Source organism: Vidua macroura, chromosome 9 (genome assembly GCF_024509145.1).
Source record: "Vidua macroura isolate BioBank_ID:100142 chromosome 9, ASM2450914v1, whole genome shotgun sequence".
Lineage (NCBI taxonomy): Eukaryota > Metazoa > Chordata > Aves > Passeriformes > Viduidae > Vidua > Vidua macroura.
The window spans coordinates 31,649,189-31,672,332 of record NC_071579.1 but is presented as its reverse complement, the minus strand read 5'-3'; the positions used below and the strand labels follow the sequence as shown (position 1 = coordinate 31,672,332).

The window sequence follows — 23,144 nt, the reverse complement described above, 5'->3', positions numbered from 1 at the left end:
CGGGGAAGGAGCAGGGAGAGGCGGCTCTCAGAGCTGCCGCGATCCCGAGGAAGCTGCCTGGCAGAACTGGGTCATGGAAGGGACAGGAATGAAGAGAGCAAGGGCTGGGGGAGAGGGGGCACGGGCAGAGCACCCCCGGCCCGGGCACCACCCTGAGCCAGCGTGGGTGTTTCATCTGCAGCCGCAGCGCTGCTGCTCCCTCCCGGCTCGGGGCTTTTCCCCCAGAAGCGCCGATGCTTTTCCAGCCCGATCATCCCCTGCACATCCCCGGGAGCCGCGGGCAGGACGCGGCTGCCACAGCCCAGGGACGTGGGAAGGATGAGCTGGGGTGAAGGGGGGATGGTTTAAATTAAAACGGGAGGGATTTAATTGGGATAATGATAAGGAATTGTTCCCTGGCAGGGTGGGCAGGCTCTGGCACAGGTGCCCAGAGCAGCTGGGGCTGCCCCTGGATCCCTGGCAGTGCCCAAGGCCAGGTTGGACACTGGGGCTGGAGCAGCCTGGGACAGGGGGAGGTGTCCCTGCCACGGCAGGGGTGGCACTGGGTGGGATTTAAGGTCCTTCCAACCCAAACCAATTCTGGGATTCTGTTAATCCACTGGGCAAGAGAAATCATTACTGACCCTTCAAGGATTTTCTACCGAGGAATTTTCACCACGGAGTTTCAGAGATTCAAACGCTGGGAAAATCCCCCAGGACCCACGGGCTGAAGCCCCTTCTGCTGGGACAGCAGGGATGTGACAGGAGGTGGCCTGGCAGCGGCTGCTGCACGGAGTGCTGGGTGGGAATGCAGCATGAGATCCACGCTTGTTTTCCCGTGACTTCCCCTCGGAGCCAGCGGATCCAGGGAAAGCCGGTGGAGCCGCACAGGGGACACCGCCGTGTCACCCGCGGCCCCGCTCTCCTGCCCTGGCACAGGATGTTTTTTACTGGAAAGTCGCTTGTTTTGGGTCAGGCCGGGACATGAAAGCTCCCCCGGGCCGGGCCGTGCGCGGCCACCGCTTCCTGTCTGCGCTCGCCTTCCTGTCGCCTCCGCTGCCACCGGCCCCGCAGGAAGGACGAGGTCCCCAGGCGTGCCAGGGATGGCGCCCGTGCCACCGGGAACGCTCCGCTGCCCGTGCCTGAGGAACGGCTCCCGCCGGGGCCACTGGGAGTGGAGGCTCTGGGGCTGGCCACGGGAGGTTCTGGGGCTGCCATGGAAATTCTGGGTTTGGGACACGGGAGGTTCTGGGTTTAGGACACGGGAGGTTCTGGGTTTAGGACATTGGAGGTTCTGGACTTCAGCCACGGGAGGTTCTGGGTTTAGGACATTGAAGGTTCTGGGTTTAGGACACTGGAGATTCTGGGTTTAGGACATTGGAGGTTCTGGGTTTAGGACGTTGGAGAATCTGGGTTTAGGACATTGAAGGTTCTGGGTTTAGGACATTGAAGGTTCTGAGTTTAGGACTTTGGAGGTTCTGGGTTTCAGCCACAGGAGGATTTTGCATTTTGGCCACAGAAGGGTTCGGAGTTTTGGCTTTAGGAGGGTTCTGGGATCGAGCCATGGGAGGTTCTGGTTTTAAGGACATAGGAGGTTTTGGGTTTCAGCCATTGGAGGGTTTGGGGTTTTGGCTCCAGGAGGGATCTGGGTCTCAGCTGTGAGAGGTCTTGGATTTTGGGTGTGGGAGGTTTTGGATTTTGGCCGAAGGAAAGTTCTGGATTTCAGCCATCAGAGGGGTTTGTGTTTTGGCCACATCAGGGTTCTGGGTTTTGGCCACAGGAGAGTTCTGGGTTTTGGCCCTAGGAGGGTTCTGGGATGGAGACAGAGGAGGGTTCTGGGTTTGGGGGTCCCACTTTCTGTCCCCCGAGCAGTGGTGACACAGCCCACGCTGTCTTGTAGACAAAAGCCCCCTGAAGAGCCGCAGGCTGGGTCATGCTTTCATTTATTCACTTCATATAAAAATCTCTTAAGAATGCGTCTGAACACAATATAGAATACTATAACATACATAGTGTGAAACTTTGGGGAACAATAAAATAACCACCTGGAACAATGCAGTGTTCAACAGACAAACAAACCCATTGATCATGCACAACTGTGCTATTGTCATGAACTAATCAGTCACGAGTTGGACCAAAAAGCTTGAAACATATTTTACAAACTGAGATTGACACCGCTCACGATGCCGGACAAGCTTTGTCAGAGGAAGTTTCACAGCACAATTATTACATCAGTTCACTTTTTTTTTTTTTTTTTTTTTTTTTTTTTTTTTTGTCATAGAGATTCACATTGGGTCGTTCAGAAATTGGAACACTGTGACATTGAAAAGCCGGCCCGGGCGTGGGGAGTTCTTTGTTCGGTTCCCTCTCTCTGCGTTCCTGGCAAATTCCCAAATTCGCTGCCCTGGGATGCGGTGTCCCCTCCCCACGGGCGGCTGCCACCCGAATGCCCTTCCTGGGTTGTGTCTGTCTCTTCAGCTATGTTCAGGTTCTTGGACTTTATGCAATACAAAAGGTTACAAGAAAAAAAGGCAACTCTTATTCCGAGTTTTCTACCCCATTAACATCGCCGCCGACAGGCGATGCTAATTCATATAAATTAATAACTTACAAAACATTACAGTATGTACAGTAGGTAATAAATACACTGTTATAAACAGTAATGGAGGTGGTAGAGCTCGAGGCAGTGCAGGAGGAGGAGGAGGATGGTGGACCTAAACCTAGGGACCGTGGACGAGAGGCCAGAGAAACACAAATATCCGAGCGTGCAAATTCCAGGGAGCTGCCGAGGGGGAAGGCGTGTCACACACTGCCTTGCCACGCTTACTCAGGGATGGACTGAGCTGTGCCAGGGAAAAGAAAAACTGCCCTCTGTCCTGCTCACCACAAACCCAAACCCCGGGGAGGAGAAAATTCCCGCTGTTCCCAGCGAGGGAACGGTGCACGATGGCACCGAGTGACTCCCAACGGGTCACCGGGGGGGGATTTAGAACACACTGAAGGTGCAGCAATGCAAAGCAGAGGGTTTCCCCTTCTGTTTAGTCTGTCAAAGTGATTAACTGCAATAAAGTGACAGGTATTGCCCACGAAAAAAAAGGAAGACTGCTTCTGGTAACAGGAAGAATCCAAAAAGTAGCCGTCAATTCCGAAACACCTTGTGTCGCTTTTGAACTACCAAGCTCCGTGTGTTGAATTAAGAGACTCTTGAAAAGACATGAAAGTGTTTACAAAGAAGGCACACAGGTCTGCAGACAGGTGGACAGGTTGGATATGAGTTATTGATCAGTAGTTTCTATCAGTCTAACTGGTATAAACTCCAAAACTAACAGTATAAAATCTCTCAGTTGTGTGTCAGCGCCGCCTCGGCCCGACCCAAGCCAGCTCCAGGACAACGCGGTGCTCTCGGCTGACGAGGCTCAAACCACAAGGCAAATCACCCGTGCATTTCCTGAGCAATCATTCCCTACCCCATCTGTAACCCTGACTCCAATCTCAAGTAGCTGGAGGATCTGCCAGCCCCGTGGCAGAGGCTCAGCCCCGGCTGCAGAGGCCGTCGGAGACCGCTCGCAAGCTCCGCAAGTGTTTAAAAGCCACTCCCGCGGGGCCAGGCCATTATGTGTCCACAGGAGATGTGTCTTCTGTCACAATCTCGATGGTGGCCTCCCTCTGGGGCTCCTCCTCCCCGGGCTGGGCCACGCAGAGCGTCTCTGTATTGCTGAAGTAGCCGAGGCTCTCACCGTCCTTCTCGGGCCCATCCGAATCCTCCTCCTCCAGCGTCAGTTCAAACTGGAACTTCTCCATCAGGCCCTGGCAGTCCTGGCCCCGCTCCTCCAGGGGAGGGGATGGGCTCTGAGGTATCATGCTCTGGTACCAGTTCCTGTTGTCCTCCAGAGTGTCCAGGATGTCCTGGGCGTCGGGCTGCACCAGGTCAGCCCACGTCTCCCAGAGCGGATGGACGATGTAGTCGATGAATCCCACCTGGGAAACAAAGGGACACACACACTTAGGGCAAGGGAATAACCTGCAAAAGGTGGATGTCTGAGAAGTTCGTATTATGTTCGTTTTACAAGCAAAATACCAGGAGCAAGTCCCCAAACCAGCACAGCCTAATGCAGACACAATTATCTGACACCCAGAGCTGCACCCACGCACGGTGTTGGGCTGATGTCTTGTCCAAAATCAAACCTCAGATGAAGTTCCACTAAAAGCAGGAGCCAGCAGGAAATTCAGGGGACAGAGCCCTGGGCTGATCCCCCAGTGTGAGCAGCAGGAAAGGAGAGGGGGAATTCTGCTCCTCTGCCCTGCTCAGGTGAGGCCCCACCTGCAGGGCCAACATCAGGAGGATGTGGAGCCCTGCTCGAGCCCCAGGAGCTGCCCCAGGGCTGGAGCCCCTCTGGAGCCAGGCTGGGAGAGCTGGGGGTGCTCACCTGGAGAGGAGAAGGATCCAGGGAGAGCTGGGGGTGCTCACCTGGAGAGGAGAAGGATCCAGGGAGAGCTGGGGGTGCTCACCTGGAGAGGAGAAGGATCCAGGGAGAGCTGGGGGTGCTCACCTGGAGAGGAGAAGGATCCAGGGAGAGCTGGGGGTGCTCACCTGGAGAGGAGAAGGATCCAGGGAGAGCTCAGAGCCCCTGGCAGGGCCTGAAGGGGCTCCAGGAGAGCTGCAGAGGGACTGGGGACAAGGCCTGGAGGGACAGGAGCCAGGGAATGGCTCCCAGTGCCAGAGGGCAGGGCTGGATGGGAGATTGGGAATTGGGAATTGTTCCCTGGGAGGGTGGGGAGGGGCTGGGATGGAATTGCCAGAGCAGCTGTGGCTGCCCCTGGATCCCTGGCAGTGCCCAAGGCCAGGCTGGAGGGGTTTGGAGCAGCCTGGGACAGTGGGAGGTGTCCCTGGGATGGAGCTGGCACTGGATGGGGCTCTCAGCACTGAGACTCTGCTCCTCTCAGACAGAATTCCCAGGTGACTGGGGACAGGGCTGGTGCATTTATAGCCAGGATTCCCACACAACCGACAGCTGGAATACCCCAGTGCTCCCAAGGGGGAGCAGCCTTTATGGGCTCAAGCTCCAACTCTGGGTGTATTTTCCCAAAGTGGGGTGCAGTTCGTGCCTCTCCCAAACCGTTCCACGATCCTGCACTTGCAACATTCCCGTTTTCCTCCTGCCCCCTGCCCAAGCAGCCCCGCGAGAGATTCCCTCGGGAAGAGCGCAGCCGCTCATCCCGGGAATGCCGCCCGGCCCCCGCGGGGCGACGTTCCAGGGCTGGAAAGAGTGAGGGACGCTCAGCCCTTCCGCTGAGCTCAACCCTGCCGCGGTGCTCTGACTCAGGGAGGAACCACGTCCAGGATGGAGCCGGCGGAACGGCCATAAAGGGGATTGGAATTCTTCCGTCTTGGCAGAGCCCGTCCCGCTCCACGGCTTTGTGTGGAGCAGGGAAAAGGCTCTCCCAAGGCGCAGATGTTTGCTTTGGAAATCGCTGCCGGCTCCCCCAGACACAACAGGATGTCAATAGCACCGTGAGCATCCAATTGGAACGGGCTGGGGAGGCAGCTCCGGCAGAAAGGTGATGAAAAGTTCCTGCTGCGCTGGGAAAAAGAGAGTTTGGGGTGGTTGGAGCCCAAAATGTTCCAGGGCTCGGCGGCGCCGATGGGTTAAAATCAGCACTCGTTAATCATTGTTTCTTTAAAATTGTTGTTTTAAGTCACTGCTCCTTTAAAATCACCCCAGCTCATGGAATAATTGGCCACGCGGCTCAGCGCTGATCCCAAAATATTGAGAGGGCATCTCAAGCTGTGAAATATTTGCATATTATTTTCTAATCCACTCCTCGTTTCCCTCCAGCACGGACACACCGCTTCCCTTTCTCCTTTGCCATTCCACGATGGCCATTTTGTGCAATTCCTGTCTCTTCTGCACAGCAAAAATGTCATTTGGAAAGCTCCAGCACGGGCACACCGCCTCCCTTTCTCCTTTGCCATTTCGTGATGGACATTTTGTGCAATTCCTGTCTTTTCTGCACGGCAAAAATGGCATTTTGAAGCCTCTGGGAAGTGCAGATGTGAAGCAAAGAATGAGTTGGAGCTCACATGTGGAGCACATGGGCAAGCCTGGCTGAAGGATTCATTTCTTGTTAGGTTAAGGAATCCGACAGATTTTTCCAACAAAATCACCACGCGGTTGAGTGAATAATTTTGAAAGCACTTGGCCGAGCCCAAGAGGACATTTGGAAATAATTATCATCAATTTTGTTACTTATTCAAGCTGAAAAACCTCAATGATGACTTGCTGGAGTCATTCAAAAACAACAACCAAGACAGCATTATATAAAGGCTGGAATCTGTTTGGACAAACATAAATTCCTGGTTTCATTCCAGATTATTCAGGCGAAATTTTATGGCCTGTGCTACACAGGTCAGAACAAAATCTGACCTTGAAACCATTTTATGAATCAGAAATAGGGATGAGCCAGTTCATCCCAAAAAAAAAAAAAAAAAAAAAAGAGGCAAATCCAGTTTCTTTTAAGTTTTGCAGGGACATAAATGAGTATTTCTGGGATTCACCCTGCACAGGGCAGCTCCAAAAGCCTCTGATTCAACTGGACACGTGCACTGCAGGACTGTCCTGGATAACGAGTGACAGCCAGAGTTTTGCAGGGTCCTGAGGGGGATCTCAGGAGGGAGAAGCTCCCAGTCCTGCAGATCAGTGGGTACAACACCAGTGGGGTGAGGAGGGTGTGAGGGCAGGACGGGCTGGGGAGGGTGGGCAGAGCAGAACTGCCCTTTCCAGCCTGGGGAACAAAAGGAACCAACTCCCTCTGGAAAGTGGGGCACGAGCAGGGAACGAGGAGGTGCCCAGGGGGATGGAGAGGAGCTGGAAGAGCCTCCCCAGCCTGTGAGAGCCCCAGGCAGGGCTGGATGTCAGGGTGGATCAGAACCCACGCTCTGAACCGCTGGCTCCTCTCCGAATCGCGCTGCACAAGCAGCTGAGCTCTGTCCCTGCTCTGAAATGCCAAGCTCAGGCAGGGAAAGCTGCAGCTCAGGGCCAGTTACCTGGGATTTTTCCACGGAGGCCGTGTGCTTGTCACACATGGGGCTGATTTCCATGCCTCTCTCCCTCTCCTTGTCTCCCTGCTGGAAGAACTCCTCCATGATCCTGTCCGTCCACTGCCGGTAGAGCTCCAGAGACTTTGTGGGATTGCTCAGGTCGGCACAATGCACCATGTTCCGGAGAACCTGCAATTACATCCGGCAGGAAACTCATGAAATCAGCTGGAAAAAGAGCAGATGGATCCGAGATGGATCTGCAGAACATTGCACCAGAAGATTCTCTGATTATGAAACAGGCCATAAAGACATCAGAAAGATCGCATGGTAGCACGTTCAAACGTGGAGAGAGCCCAGAGGAGGCCCCGGGGCTGCTGCAGGGCTGGAGCCCCTCTGGAGCCAGGCTGGGAGAGCTGGGGGTGCTCCCCTGGAGAGGAGAAGGATCCAGGGAGAGCTGGGGGTGCTCACCTGGGGAGGAGAAGGATCCAGGGAGAGCTGGGGGTGCTCACCTGGGGAGGAGAAGGATCCAGGGAGAGCTGGGGGTGCTCACCTGGAGAGGAGAAGGATCCAGGGAGAGCTCAGAGCCCCTGGCAGGGCCTGAAGGGGCTCCAGGAGAGCTGCAGAGGGACTGGGGACAAGGCAGGGAGGGACAGGACACAGGGAATGGCTCCCAGTGCCAGAGGGTAGGGATGGATGGGACATTGGGAATTGGGAATTGTTCCCTGGGAGGGTGGGGAGGGGCTGGGATGGAATTCCCAGAGCAGCTGTGGCTGCCCCTGGATCCCTGGCATGTCCAAAGCCAGGCTGGATGGGTTTGGAGCAGCCTGGGACAGTGGAAGGCGTTGGCAAGGGATGGAATGAATTTAAAGTCACTCCCAACCCAAACCAGTCTGGAATTCTGTGATTCCATCTCCATGGCTGAGCTCAGCTGCCCCAAAGCCAGATGTGCTCTCTGGTGCTCACACAGCCCAAGCCTCACACCTGGAGCAGTTGTGGAAGTGTCAATGACTTCACACAGGTTTGTTTGGGGATCCAGCTGCTTCCCACCATTCAAAATCCACTTCCATGCTCTCAGGGAAAGAGGTGAAATGCTCCCACTTTATGGAATGAGTAATATCCCTTCCACACAGGCACAGAAGGGGCCTGACTAAGTGGCCACAAGGATTCAGGCAGCACCAGAGTGTCTGATATAAAAAATTTATGGAGTTTTCCCAGGAGCCTGCTCTTAAGGAGTTGCTCATCAAAGTGGAGAGCAGAGCAGGATGTGTCTTGTCCTGCTCACTGCACAACCCTGTTCCAGCACTTCCTGGTCACTTCTGTAAACCAAGGATTAAATTATTGAGGGAACAGACTGTCCAGCAGCAATTCCAGCTCACTCTGACGTGCTTCAGATGTGGAGTTCCGAATGAAATTCTTGCAGTGTTGTAACAGGAGAAACAAATGGGAGAAAGCAGCAAGGAAATTTAGGAGCCCTCAGAAATTGACCTCAGAATGTGCCATATTTGCAGCTCCAAGTGTTAAAAAAACCCCTAATTCTGGGTTAACAGCTAAAAAAATAACACCTAAAAAATATGGGACCACCTCGTGCTTCTTTTTAGTGCAGAAGGAAATGACTGCTGAGAATTCAGCTTCTCTATATGATTAATTTCAAAGCCACGGCAAAACCAGGAGTGTGGCTTCTTCATCCTGGCCAAAACACCCCAAATCCAGGGAATTTGGCTGCCTCACCTGTATTCTGTCTGTGTAGTTGTCCAGAAGGAGAACTCCTGAACTGGTCACCTTCTTAGTTTCCACCATAGTCTTCAGATCAGCCAACAGACTCATGTGCTTGGACATATCAGTGGCCAACACCTTTCCAGAGTGGGGGGAAAAAAAAAAACAGGATTTCAGGAGGGGAAGCCACAAAAAAAAAAAGATCATTTTTGGTTCAGAAGAGGAGGAGGGAGTGGCCATACCATGTCAATCACCATCTTCCTGAGGGTCTGGCGCTGCTTCTTGGTCAGGTTCTGGAAGATGTCACAGTGCTCCTCCTGGAGCAGTTTGAAGCCCACGGCCAGGTGGTGGTTCTCCAGCACGGATTCGTCGTTGTACATCAGGGCCAGCTCGGAATCTGGGCAAGGAACACCAAAAGTGGGACTCCAGGCTGGGAAATCTGGGGTTTCCAACAGCCAACAGGAGCTTGTTCTGGGCACTGAAAGGTTTTAGTGGGGGAAGGTTTCTTTTCCCATCCCTGGAAGCTTTCAGGGCCGGGCTGGATGGGGTTTGGAGCACTCTGGTCTGGGGGAAGGTGTTGCTGCCCATGGGATACTGGATGATTTTAGGATTCTGGGATTCTTTTTAGCTCTGTGAGTGCCAGCCCCAGCACTCCACAGCCTTTGCTGAGTCCCAGTGACAAAATAATGCTCAGTTGACTCAGTTACAAGTCACTGGCAACAGAATCCTGCAAAAATCCTTCCCGAAACACAACAATCCCCACAATTTGGAATCCAGATCTGTGCTCAGCCTGTGGCAGAACACAACACGAAGGCCAATATTTGGCTTTCTGGTTGTCAATAGCAATAGGATTATTTCTCTTATCTTAATGGTAAAGTTTGCACTCAGGGCTGGCAGAGTTATTATGTGTTAGCAAGTAGTAAATATTGACTTTACAAATTGTGCTACAATGGTTCCCTTTCTCAGGGACTGCATTTTAATTCCTGCTTGAGTCCAAAATGTCTCACTCCTCTACTGCACCGTATTTTGAGAGGGCAGCACAAGCTGTCATTGGTGGCACGTAAAAAGCATTCCCATTGCTTTCGGGGTGAAATTCTGAGAGATTCAGAACAAAACTCACTTGTGTTAATCAGGAATTGATTGGAGACCCCGGGGTGATCCACATCATGGATTGCAGCTGCAAAAATGGCAGCGAGGATTTCCAGATCCGTGAAGACAGCCTAGGATGGAGCAAGAGGAGCCTGTCAGAGGGGTTCTACCTCTCAGCAGCTGGGGAAGCTGATTGAGGGGAGCAAATTGTGCTGTTTCAATTGGTTTGATGGGACAAGGCAGTGCAGGAAGGAGAAGGAGATACAGAGATGCTGAGATTCCCTAACGATGGAGGCGAAGGGAGCGCTCGGAAGAGCCACCAGTGCCCACCCCGCGTTGAAAGCCAAGGCAAGCAGGGCACTCACATCCAGGGCAGGGGTGGAGAGCAGCACATGGGTGGACTGGGCCACGTCAGCAGCGTGCAGGCTGTTGTGGTAGGCCACATCTGAGTGGTAGTGGTCCTCCAGGGTCATCATGTACGTCACGAACGTGTCCGACGAGATCTTGAAGGTTTTCAGCAGATCCCGCTCCTGAGGGAGCAGAGCACAAACACCCAGCTGAGGGTCAGCTCAGGCTGCACCAGGCAGGGAGGCAGAGGGGGAATGAGGCACGAGAATAATGCTGGAAGCAGCAGGGAGCCCTGCATTGCAGGAATACACACCTGGAATATGGCGTACATGATGCAGGTGAGCGGCCGGTTGTGGGAATACCTGGCCACGTTGAAGATGTTGAGGCCCCACTTATTCAGGTCTTCCAGCTCCTTTGGAGAGCACCAAAAAACAATGGTTTGAATGGTTTTCCAGGCAATTCTGCATTTCCCCAAAAGTTCACAAATATGCAAATGCCATGGTTATTGCAATTATGTAAGTGCTGAACGTGTGAGCTTAATGAACGCAGCGTAACTGCGAAGGGCTGATTTTGTGTTTCATAATTGCTCTCCTCAGCCTTCATCGCCTTTTTTCCTTTTATTTTAGGGCTATTTTCATGTATTTTTAAATGTAAAATATCCTCTTAAGGCTACCATTAATTACAGCATTTCTGGGAAATTAATTCCAAGGGGGACCAATCCATTCCCAGCTTCCAGATTCTCCCAGAAGAGCAGGGATCTCTCCTACCTTGGCCAGGTGATCTTCCTTTTCTGTCTTCACCCCAAACCGTGAGATGCTGGTGTTGTTTAAGCTCGAGCTGTGCATTAGTTTCTTCACCCCACTGATCTGTGTCATGAGCTGCTGTTTTTTCTTCTTCTCCCTGTCCTTCTGGGTGGGAGAAGGAATCTCCACATCGTTCTGCTTGTCTGGAACAGAGCAGAGGGAAATGAGTCAGCACAGCCTGAGCTCCAACACATCCCCCAAAATCAGCCCTCCAGCTGCTGCCTCTGCTCCCCACTTCAAACCCAGGGGGTTCTGCTGATTTTGGGATCCAAAAATAAAATAAAAAAACCACCCGGCTACAAAAGCTCTGGTTGCTCCCTTGCAGCCTCTGTGTGGTTTGGGGACACTGGGCATGTCCAGGAATGTCTCTCTGGGCATGGATGTGGCACCTGGGGACATGGATTAGTGCTGGGAATGGTTGGACCCCATGATCTCCGACCGAAATGATTCTGTGATTTTCCATGTCTGAAAGGCACCAGGTTCTCCTCAGGGATAAATCCCAATTAATTCTATTCCCTATTTTTAGGAAAATAAAAGTTATGGTCAAACAACACCTTTTTTCCTGAATAAGGTAAAACTACATCTATTCTCCATATTTTCACTTTTTAGGGTGAATACCCCCTGCTCTTAAAACCAGTAACAAATGGGTGTCACTGATCCATTACAGATTTTTCCTTTACAAATATCTATGGAATAACACCCAAAGCACAGGCTAAATTCCTGCTGCCATTCTCAGGGATAATCACAGTTTTAGTGCCCATGAAGAGGGCCCAAACCTGGCTGTGGAGATGTGTTTAGCAAATAAATACATCTTAAAACCCCGTGGTATTCATGCCCTACAGCTGATTTATTAAAGCACAGGCCCAGTGGCTCATGACTTCCACCCCAACCATTTCTCACGGATTTTACCACAACTTCTGAACACCTTGAGGACCTCCAGAGGGACAAGGCTTCCAGGCAGGAGTTGCTTTTGCCTGGGCTTAATTAAACCCCTCTGAAACCCCAAGCAGCAGCAGCAATTAGGAAAGGAGTCATTATTCACAGCACAGCCGGGCTGACATCAGAGGGTGTTCCCTGGATTTTGCTGAACCACGGAAGGACTTTCCTCTCCATAATCTCCTTAGCAGTGACTAAGGCAGCATCAAATGGCCATTCTGGAGCAGAAATCCCTGATTTGTTGCATCAGTGTCCCCAAGGGGGTGGCAGTGCCACCGCTGAGCCCTTGGGAGCAGCGTGTGACCCAGGGGCAGCGGGATGGTCCCTCTGATGTGGTGTGGAACCTCTGTGCTCCTCTCTGACCTTCCCAGCCCTGTCCTTGCTGGGAATGCAGGGCTGGACCCTCTGCTCCTTCTTGGAGCCTTCCCAGCCCATTAAATCACGGAATTACAGAATAAGTTGGGATGGGAGGCAGCTTAAAGATCATCTGGTTCCACCCCCGGCCACGGCAGGGACACTTCCACTGTCCCAGGCTGCTCCAGCCTGGCCCTGGGCACTGCCAGGGGTGTTGGGCACCCTGTGCCAGGGCCTCATCCCCTCCACAGGGAGGAATTCCTGCCCGAGATCCCATCCATCCCTGCCCTCTGGCAGTGGAAGCCATTCCCTGTGTCCTGTCCCTCCCTGCCCTGATAAAATCAAAAGGCTGAATGAAGTCACAGGATCTGGGTTTAACATCTCTGAATTATCCCCAGCTTTGGAGATAAATGAGTGTCCTCCCCACAGGTCTCTTTCTGTTTGTTTGTTCAACCTTCTCACGTGCAGACTCCTGTTATTTTGGGCGTTCATTTAAATTAATTAAATTTTAGGAAGGAAAAAACGAATTCATAAAACCCGTTCCAGCACGACTTCCTGAAACAACTGACGATCCTGTTAAAAGCTTCCCTCATTTTTTTCTGAGGATGAGCAATCAGGCTGCAGTCTGGCCCAATCTGGAGAGCCCGACCCCCTCAGCAGTGCCAGGCCCTGAGTGGCCTCACACGGGGGTGTCACTGTCACCGGGCACGGGGATGGACAGAGCATTGTCCAGCCCTGCCCCATGGAGCTGCCTGAGCATGGGAACAGCAGGAACTCAGACCTGGAGCTGCTGGAGAGAGCCCAGGGACAAGGCAGGGAGGGACAGGACCCAGGGAATGGCTGGAAGCTGAAAATGGGTAGATTCAGGTGGATATTGGGAAGGAATTCCTGGCTGGGAGGGTGGGGAGGCCCTGGAATAGAATTTGGCCCTGGATCCCTGGCAGTGCCCAAGGCCAGGCTGGACAGGGCTTGGAGCACCTGGGACAGTGGGAGGTGTCCCTGCCATGGCAGGGGTGGCACTGGATGATCCTTATGGTCCCTCCCAACCCAAACCAGTCTGGAATTCTGTGAATTCCAACCCCAGCAGCAGCTCTGGCTCATCAGCCCCTGCTGGGATTCAGGCTCCGTTAACCTGAGCGTCTGTGGGGTTTATTTTTGGTGGCCACATTGGCAATTCCTGCTCCACACTCAGGTGGCTGCTGGGCAGAGCTGACCACCAGCCAAATCCCTGGATTAGCCCCTCTGTGCATCCCAGTCCAGCCCTAGTCCCTGTTTGAATTCGTGCTCTGGATTCAGCTGAGCAATAAAAATCAATGCATCCCCACAAAGCAGCTCCAAACTTCCATGGATTATTAATGCTGTCGAGTGTCCTAAATGCAGGCAGCAGTTCCAGCTGCAGCTGGATATTGGAATCACTTAAAAACCCTTAATGGGAATAATTGTGTGTCACACAGGGAACCATTCCGGCCCTTCCAGCCTCGGGGCATGAGTCCCCAGCATCCACAGGCACTCAGCCCTTGGAGCTGTTGGGTTCAGGGATGTCCATAAATATGAGGCTCCTCATTTTAGAAGCAAATGGTCACAAATCCTGAAGCTGCTTCCTGAGAAAATCCCATTTGTTCTAACAAACGTTGACACAGAGGATCCATTCATGTCCGTGGAGCTGTGAGCTCCTACAGAATGAATGAAATGCAAAATATTCCGTTTTTTTTTTTTTTTTTTTTTCCCTGACTTCTGGTGCAAAACGAGCAGGCTTACACAAAGCAGTGGGTAAAACGTTGGGCATGATTCAATCTGAAGCCCATCTCCGACGGGAAGGTGCAGCTGAACGAGGCAGTGGCTGCAGCTGGCCCTGGGTGACTTTGTCCTTCCCATAAGGTCACCGCAAAAACCCAGCATTGCATAAGGCAGCCACCAGCAGCAGCCCCACGGAACCCTCCCAGAAACATCCCAAGGCTCGGGAAGGAATTCCTCTGTGGCCACACTCACCCAAACAGCATTCTCCCCCTCCCCGCAGCCATTTGAAAGTGAAAACCCGAAGAGGGAAGCTGTGAATGGGGGCAATCATTAACCCTTAACCCTCCCCTGAGCCCCAGAGAGCAGCTCGGGATGCATTCCTTACCCAGGAAAGTGTTGGAAATGTACTCGGACACTTGGTTCCCGGAGCGGCTCATCTCGGACAGGTGGGTGAGCTCCCGGTTCAGCATCCTCTTGAACTGCGAGGGGGAGAGCACAGGAAAATGGCATTTTTATGGAATCCTCTCCCAAATCCACACCGCGTTAGCACGGGAGACTCCCCCAGCACGCAAAATTCCGGGGATATTCGGGATGGAGCCGGCGACAGATGGGCTCATTTCCACCCTGCTCGGCATCACCGTGACTGGGTATTTCTTTTCAGCCCACGGAATTAATTTCCTCTAGAGATGCTCATTAATTGTTACTGTCACAAACGAGGAGAGAACGATTCAGACAAATCTCTCCGAAAGCTCAGATTTTTATCTCAGGTTGAGATTTCCCAACCCTAAACCTTCTGTTGTTCTGGATTTTCTAAATTTGCTCCATTTTGTATGAAATAGCTGCACATCCAGAGGAGAAATATGCCCTAAATCTGAAGATCGTACAGCAAAATGTGGGATTCAGGCATGATTCCCTTAGATATTCATGCTGTGATCCTGCTGATTTTATAATCCAGCATTTTCACTGCTGCATCATTTTAACCTGCAACACCGAATTCCCCCCCCCACCAAAAAATGACATCCATGGACTCTGCATGCACACTACACACATAATTAGCCAAAACACACAGAAATCAGCGTTTTTAAAGCATATTTTTCCTCACAGAGGCTTTCTCCGAGCAACACAGCACCAAAAAAGCAGCCGCTAACAACTCGGTAATTAATAATCCTTCAGGAATTAAACCCACCTTAATGTAACCCCAAGACACAGATAACAAATAATTGGCTTCAGGCATTTTGGAAAGCTCCCGGCAAGCCAGCACAAATCCTCCCGGAGAAATCGCCGCTCCGACGGGAGAGGACCCTTTCCCAATCCCAAAAAATCAGCGTCCATCCGAGGCAGAGATCCCGCTGGAGCCGGCAGCTGCTAATCCCAGCCGAAGCCAAGGCTGGCGGCGCATCCTGCAGGCTGCCCGTGGGTGGATGCGCCCGCCCGGGAGCCAGCGATGAGATCCGGGAATGCACAAAGGAACGGGAATTGATCCGCACGGATCCAGCCGCGTGCCGGGAAGCGCGGGGGAATTTGGGATCAGCTCCTGAAGGGGGTCCCCGCTCCGCAGGAGCCCGGCTCGGCTGAGCGGGGCAGCGATGCTGACTTAGCCCGCTCCGCTAACACAGCCATGTTTTATGGGAAAATTAAAATGGAGGAAGCTCCGGGAATATTTAAATAAGGGAAAAGCAAGCAGCAGTCTCCTCTCCACTCCTGCTTTGCTTTAATCCTGTTCCTTAAAGAGACTTTCAAAATATTCCCAGCTGGATTTTTAAAAGCGTTGGCCACATTTTCAGCGCAATCGGGTTTTTCCTCCTCTGTGGTAAAGGGCAAAATGCAGCAATGCAGCAAAACGTCCCTTCACAAACTGAAATACCCTTCAGATAAGAGGCATAAAAAATAACCACCTTAAATCTGTAACTGCAATTCATAAATTCATACATTCATTCTTAAAAGAATGCATCTGTCATGTCCCTGCCCAAGGCAGGGGGTGGAACGAGATGAGCTTTAAGGTCCTTCCCAACCCCGACCATTCTGCGATTCACAATCCAGATTTCAATATTTAATCAGTTCTGCAGTTTTTGTTTCAAACAGACAAGCAATCCCTTTATGAGGAAGCTGGAGCTGTCCTTGACATGGAACCCAAAGAAAATCCCCTTGTGCCGTGCTCCCAGCACGGGATCAGTGGGATGTGCAGCTCTCCTGCTGCTCAGGACGTCCTTGGTGATCGTGCCGGGAACACAGCACCTGCCAGAGGCCAGGATTCCCAAAATAAAAGGGCCATCTTTGCAGTGAAACCCTCTGCTGTCTCCAGCTGCCTGCCCAGCCTCTCCCGGGGTGGTGGCACGAGGCTGCCCCGCGTGCTGAGGGACACGTGCGGCGTGGGCACTGCCCCAAATCCTGGTCCTGCTCCCCCTGACAGCCCAGGCGGGACGAGGCACGGCTCCAGAACGGCCAGATGGGATTCCAGCTCGACCTTTGGCCACGTGGAGCAAAGGAAGTCGTGACCCATCTGCTCCTCCCCTGAAATTCAAGACTGGCAGAGGTGGGAAGCTGATGGCACCTCCCTTTCACCTGTGCAGCACACAGGTGGGGTGTGACCTGCTGGGACAATGCCACCTCTGTCCCTGCTGTCCCCTCCCACAGCAACCTGCCAGTGCCACAGAAACAGGGAATGCTGGAACGGCTTGGGTTGGAAAGAACCTTAAACCCCATCCAGAGCCACCCCTGCCATGGCAGGGACACCTCCCACTGTCCCAGGCTGCTCCAGCCTGGCCTTGGGCACTGCCAGGGATCCAGGGGCAGCCACAGCTGCTCTGGGCACCTGTGCCAGGGCCTGCCCACCCTGCCAGCCAGGAATTCCTTCCCAATATCCCATCCAACCCCACTCACACCATCACACTGTGAGACCTCACATTCCAGGTAAGTTAAGGAGCTTAAATCCTGTCCCATGGGATACAGCAAGGAGAGGGACGTGGAGGTTGGCATCCCTCAGGATATGGACAGGAGAGGGACGTGGAGGCTGGCATCCCTCGGGATATGGACAGGAGAGGGATGTGGAGGTTGGCATCCCTCGGGATATGGACAGGAGAGGGATGTGGAGGTTGGCATCCCTCGGGATATGGACAGGAGAGGGATGTGGAGGTTGGCATCCCTCGGGATATGGACAGGAGAGGGATGTGGAGGTTGGCATCCCTCGGGATATGGACAGGAGAGGGATGTGGAGGTTGGCATCCCTCGGGATATGGACAGGAGAGGGATGTGGAGGCTGGCATCTCACGGGCTACAGGAAAGATTGGGATGTGAAGGGTTCTGGCTGCCCAGGAACACATCCCACAGCACTGGGCCATGGATTTTGTCCCACAGGGTCCCCACTCCACCTCCTGCCAACCACGAGGGACAAAACCCTTTTGGGACTGCCCGGGAAAGGCTCGGAGAAGGAGCAGGAGGGGCAGCAGGGGTGGGAGCCGAGGCAGGGAGGGAGCCCTGACCCCATCTCCCCTCCCAGTGACGTCGGTGCAGCAGCAGCAGCAGCAGCAGCAGCAGCAGCAGCAGCAGCGGGGACACGTGAGCCCTCCCACAGCCCGGCAGCCCAGCATGTGCTGCAACACTTCCCTGCAGCCAGGCCTTCATCCGCACCAGGAAAACGCCGTCAGCAGACGATCACACGAACCACTTCTCATCACCCGATCACACGAACCACTTCTCATCACCCGGGCTTCCTTACAAAGGCCCCTTTCAGATCAGTGAGCCCGAGCGCCGCGGACAAACGGCTGATAAAAATGTCTTTACCTCACAAGTGGCCTCACAAAGCACAGGGGGCGGCCACTGCCTTCCCACAGAGGCACAGAGCAATTAAGTGGCCACCACAAGGTCACCCGAGGCATCTGCAGCAGGGATTCTCGGGATTCTCGTAGCCCATCTGGAAGCGGGAATCTGCCCCCCGCAGCCTTCATCTCCCTCACTTTTCCAGCCCTTTCAGCAGCAGCCTTTTATAAACACGGGCAGCAGAACCACAGCACTGCTGCAAGGACTGGGAGGGTCAAGCCCAGCTGAGCTTCCCGGAGCTGCGGGAATTCCCACAGGATTTGCAAAGTTTATTGGGATTTGTCACCCCGACGATGCTGGCACCTAGGCAGGATTTAGTTTATCACACACCCCCCTTCCGAAAACACCGAGGCACCCCGGATGTTCCCACAGCTCGTGGCGGGTTTTTGGGATTTTTCCTCGATGCCAGGACGCTCTGGAGCGGCGCTGCTTCCCGGGAATTGCTCTGCAGGGAGCAAGCAGGCTGCTGCCTCTGCAGGGATCAGTGGCTCATGTCATGTGCAACCCTCCTGGAGCAATCCCGACCTTAAATCCATGCGACAGCGACGGCGAAAACAAACAGATTGCAGGGAGCGAGGAGAAAATTCCAACTGGAGCAAACCCAGCGACCGGGGCTTTGGAGAGCGCCGCGTGCAATTACGGTAACGCCCGGCAGCCACGCGGTAATTACGGTAATGCCCATCTGCGGCACCGGGCCGTGCTGTTATTTTCGTTAATTTTCGTAATTAATAATCTCCCCCGCGCCTTTTCCAAAGGAAGTTAGCACTGATAAACTCGCCAAGAGATGGGAATTAGAAGTGTAGGGATGAGGAGGGGATGCTCACCCCAAATCCAGGGGGTTTCCCTTAAAAAGGAGAAAATCAGGAAATGCTCAGCAGCACTCCTTTCCCTCCACCCCAAACTCTGGCCACAGGACGATGCAATTAACGCCTTTAACTGATGGGAGGAGTGCAGATAACACCAATAAGATCAAGCCCAGGTGCCATTTTCCATATCCAAAGGCACAGCCAACATTCCCAGCTGGTCTGGAAGCATCTGGAGCCTCGTGTGAGGAACAGCCCTGGCATCGCGTGGAGCTTTCCTGTTTTCCCTGCTCTGAAGCAACTGCAGAACTCATCTGCACCAAATTAAGTCTCCCAGAATTGAATCATTCTCGGGTTACCAGCAGTGACCCTGTTCCATGCATCCCCTGCTCCATGGAATCACAGCTCCTCCCCAGCTCCCTTCCAGCCGCGCGTGCGGGTGGGAATTTCCTTGATTACCAGTGGGAAAGTTCTGTCCCAGCTCTCCTCCTGCTGCCCACACCGAACCCTCGCTGCTCAGGGCTTCTCCCCACCTTTATCCCTTTGCTGAGCTCTGGTTCCAGACACGGGAATCCTGGGAGAGGGGCTCTGCCAGGGTGGTGACGTTGGCACCAAGGGCTTGGCAGCTCCTGGAGCCACTTGGCAGCTGCTCTGTCTCCCCATCCTAACCAAATCTGCTCCGGTTTTATGCAGAGGAAGAAAATTTGGCCTATTTATTGATTTGACAGATTTAGGAGCCCAACCATGCTGGGGGTCTAGGGTGACCCTACCATGACCTGCCAGGGCCTGAAGGGGCTCCAGGAGAGCTGCAGAGGGACTGGGGACAAGGCAGGGAGGGACAGGACACAGGGAATGGCTCCCACTGCCAGAGGGCAGGGATGGATGGGACATTGGGAATTGGGAATTGTTCCCTGGGATGTGGGGAGGGGCTGGGATGGAATTGCCAGAGCAGCTGTGGCTGCCCCTGGATCCCTGGCAGTGCCCAAGGCCAGGCTGGACACTGGGATTTGGAGCAGCCTGGGATGGAAGGATGAGATGGGCTTCAAGATCCCTCCCAACCCAAACCAGTCTGGGATTCCATGATATGACCCCGAGGGGGATTGGGAAAAACCTCCCTGATGATTTAGTGCGGAAATTCCCACTTCTCTGGCTCTTTATGGAAAGAGCAACTCTGTTCCTCTGCTGGGGAGGGCCGTGAAGAAGCACCCACAGCCCTTCCCAGCCCCACACTGACTCCAGCGATGGATCCTGCTGTTATTCCTGCTCCCGTTCCCTCCGGAGCTTGGAGAGGTGCTCCTGCCATCTCAGGGAGAAGAATAAAGACAGGATCTGCTGCGATGGAAATCCTTTGAAGTCGATTTAGCCCAGCTGAGGCTCCCCGAGGCCAGGAGTCCTTATGCAAAGAGGCTGCTTAAACCCAGCCGGAGTCATCCGCAGGAGCTGAGGGCGATTTGGAGATAAAAGAGCAGCTGGGATGCTGGGGAGGCTCTGCAGAGAGGGATCCTGCCCCACACTTTGATGGAGGAATCTCGCTGCAGATCTCAGTGTTTATAAACTCTGTTCCCGACCCACCCTTCTGACGCAGAGCTCCCATCCCGGCGCTCCGAGAAATCCCCAGAACAAAATGATTTTTGGGCCCAGGGTTACTTTCGCCGAGGCAGCCGGGCTGAATCCTCCCCGCTTAATTACCCGGGTAATTAGTGCAGGTCCAGAGGCGCAATTAGACCGCGGTGGGACCGCGTGGAGCAGCTCTTTTCCTGGGATTGGAGGGACGGGCGGTTCTGGGAGCCGGGAAGAGCCGCCCCTCACCTGTCAGAAGTGACTGACACACGGGAGGGAAATCACTCACCCGAGCGGGCTCGGACGGGGAGTGTGGAATGCTTTTGTCTGGCGTGGGGATGGACGCGACACTCCAGGTTCAAAAAAAAAAATGGGATTAATGCCACCCCGCTGAAGGAATATTCGTTATTTGCCCGACCCTCTCTTCCCGACATCTCATTCCTGCGCTGCGCCGAGCCTAACTCCTGGATTTCGGAATTGTGGAGCATTTCTTCGGAAGTTTGGAAGTCAGGAGTTAAAATTCCTGGGTTTGGAGCAGCAGTAACCCCGCTTGTCTGTGTTTTCCTGCTGTTACATCACTTACAGAAAGGACCATGGCAAACAGATTTGCAGCTGTCCTTGTTACTTCATAATTCCCATCGATTTTCCTTCCTAGGTACTCCATGGAGAATGATGGGAAGTGCATTTAATGCTTAAACAAGGGAAAAAAAAATCAAAAACAAAAAACACGAGGCTGTTTCACACAGCACTAAAGGAGAAAGTTTTCAGCCACATTTCAGTGCCTGGAGAAAAGTGGAATGGTTGCAGTCAACTATCAGTCATTAAAAAAATCAAATTTCTTTTGCAGCTCTTTCTAGTTCTTATTTCCTAAAACAATATCGCGTTTAATGCGCTAGAAACTCTTTTTAATGAGATACAAAGTACTATTTGTTTTTTGGGCTTTTTTTTTTTGTTTTCCCTTCAGCTGATTTTGGAAACCCAAAAGTAAACACAGGCTTATGAAATCTCCAATTTCACATCAAAGCAGCCTTGATTTATATAGATGTTCAAAGGAAGACTTTAAAGGAGCAGCATCATGACCAACTTGTTGGCCTGATGTAATTAGAATAATTTAGAAATCCACAATGTAAATGTTGATAAATAAATAGCAGGTTGCCATAAATCAGCATGTGGCTGCTCATGAAAGCGAGAACATCTATCTGATGTAGACAGAACAATATTCAGATTTTCCCCCCTCCTCCCCGTGAAGTTTAGCATTTCTGAGAGCAGCAGAACCTCCCTTGGGTGGGACAGGATTTACGCAACACGGGGCTTAAAAAAAAGTGATGAACTGGGAGCTGGAGCTGAGCGTTTGCAGCACTGGGGCATTTCCAGCTCGTTTCCAGCCAAATGAGACTCGAAATATGCAAATCGCTCCGAATGCCGGAAAGGAAAAACTCCCCGCAGGAGCCTGCCCAAGGAAAGCGCCGGGGGTTCGTGCTGCTCCCCGGCGAGACTGGATTGCTCCATTCCCGAGAATTCCGGGTGTTACTCAGCGCTGAGGGAGGAAATCCCCCTCGGCCGCCGCCGGGAAGGGCTCGGGTCACGGAGAAAGCAGCGCTGTGCTTCCCTGAAAATCCGTGTGTCATGTGTGGGCAAGGTGTGGGATGGGGCTGGCACCTGGAGAAATCCCCGAGTGCCCTGCGGGGCCGGATCTGCTCCTGCCTGCTCCTGGAGCCCCTGGATCCCAGTCCTGGAGCGTCCAAACCACTGCCCTGGATCCCAATCCACGGATCCCAATCCACGGATCCCAGTCCTGGAGCGTCCAACACCACTGCCCTGGATCCCAATCCTGGAATATCCAACACCACTGCCCTGGATCCCAGTCCATGGATCCCAGTCCTGGAGCGTCCCACACCACTGCCCTGGATCCCAGTCCTGGAGTGTCCAAACCACTGCCCTGGATCCCAATCCTGGAATATCCAACACCACTGCCCTGGATCCCAGTCCTGGAATATCCAACACCACTGCCCTGGATCCCAGTCCTGGAGCGTCCAACACCACTGCCCATGGATCCCAGTCCTGGAATATCCAACACCACTGCCCTGGATCCCAATCCATGGATCCCAATCCACGGATCCCAGTCCTGGAGTGTCCAACACCACTGCCCTGGATCCCAGTCCTGGAGTGTCCAACACCACTGCCCTGGATCCCAATCCTGGAATATCCAACACCACTGCCCATGGATCCCTGTCTCCAACACCACTGCCCAGACCCTCGGGCTGGGTTTCCCTTTGTCTGGATGGATGTGAAATAGCAGGACTGGCAGAGTTTAAGATTTCAGAGAAGCCCACACTGGTTTGGGTCAGAAGGGACCTTGAAAACCTTCTCCTTCCACCCCTTCCACCATCCCAGGCTGCTCCCAGCCCTGTCCAGCCTGTTATTTCTCGCTGTGTGATGGGACAAAGGACAGATTGTTGCTCTCCTTGGGTGGAAGAACCCCAGCAGGGACGTTTGGCCTGGTCTGAAGCTCTGGGATCCTTTGGGGGAAGTTCAGGTTGGTTTCTGCCCCATCCAAAATGCATTTCCAATATCTAGAACAGACCTCTCCTACCCAATTCTTTTGGCAGCTACATCTGGAGCGTACAGCTCATCTGGTTGGGTTTTGTATGGATTTCCTCTCTCTCCCCCACTGAAAGGTGCATTTTATAACACAAATTGCTCTGCTGGGAGGAAGAAGCACACAAAAGGCACATCCCAGGCCAGGGATAACTCCCCAGATCTGTCCCACCTTCCCCAGAGCTGCATGGTCAATGCCCACACCAATTTCTCATCCCAGCACTGCTTTTGTTCTTCCCTCTAGGGAGAGGCAAGTAAACAAAAGCAGAAACAGGCCAAAACACTCGCTCTGCAGTGTCATTTTTAGACTTTTACCAGCTGGGAGAACGTTGGACGTGTTGAGAGCAAAAGGAGAGTGAGGAGGAAGGG

At 53.2% G+C, this 23,144-nt stretch overlaps 1 protein-coding gene across 5 annotated transcripts in view; it reads right to left on the bottom strand.

Annotated features, from left to right (window-relative positions):
• Positions 1–1,905: 1,905 nt before the first annotated feature.
• PDE4B (phosphodiesterase 4B) overlaps positions 1,906–23,144 on the bottom strand; it is a 180,761-nt gene continuing 159,522 nt past the window's right edge. For 4 of the 5 annotated variants that reach the window (XM_053985728.1, XM_053985729.1, XM_053985731.1 and 1 more), the window contains 9 exons: positions 14,384–14,477; positions 10,936–11,114; positions 10,482–10,580; positions 10,186–10,350; positions 9,852–9,951; positions 8,974–9,128; positions 8,747–8,869; positions 7,025–7,207; positions 1,906–3,957 (listed from right to left, as the gene is read on the bottom strand). In XM_053985728.1, the coding sequence (XP_053841703.1) occupies positions 3,592–3,957; positions 7,025–7,207; positions 8,747–8,869; positions 8,974–9,128; positions 9,852–9,951; positions 10,186–10,350; positions 10,482–10,580; positions 10,936–11,114; positions 14,384–14,477 (1,464 nt within the window). In that variant the 3' untranslated portion in view covers positions 1,906–3,591. Of the gene's footprint in view, positions 3,958–7,024; positions 7,208–8,746; positions 8,870–8,973; positions 9,129–9,851; positions 9,952–10,185; positions 10,351–10,481; positions 10,581–10,935; positions 11,115–14,383; positions 14,478–15,184; positions 15,501–23,144 lie in introns of those variants that run through there. The other variant, XM_053985730.1, reaches the window with a different exon arrangement.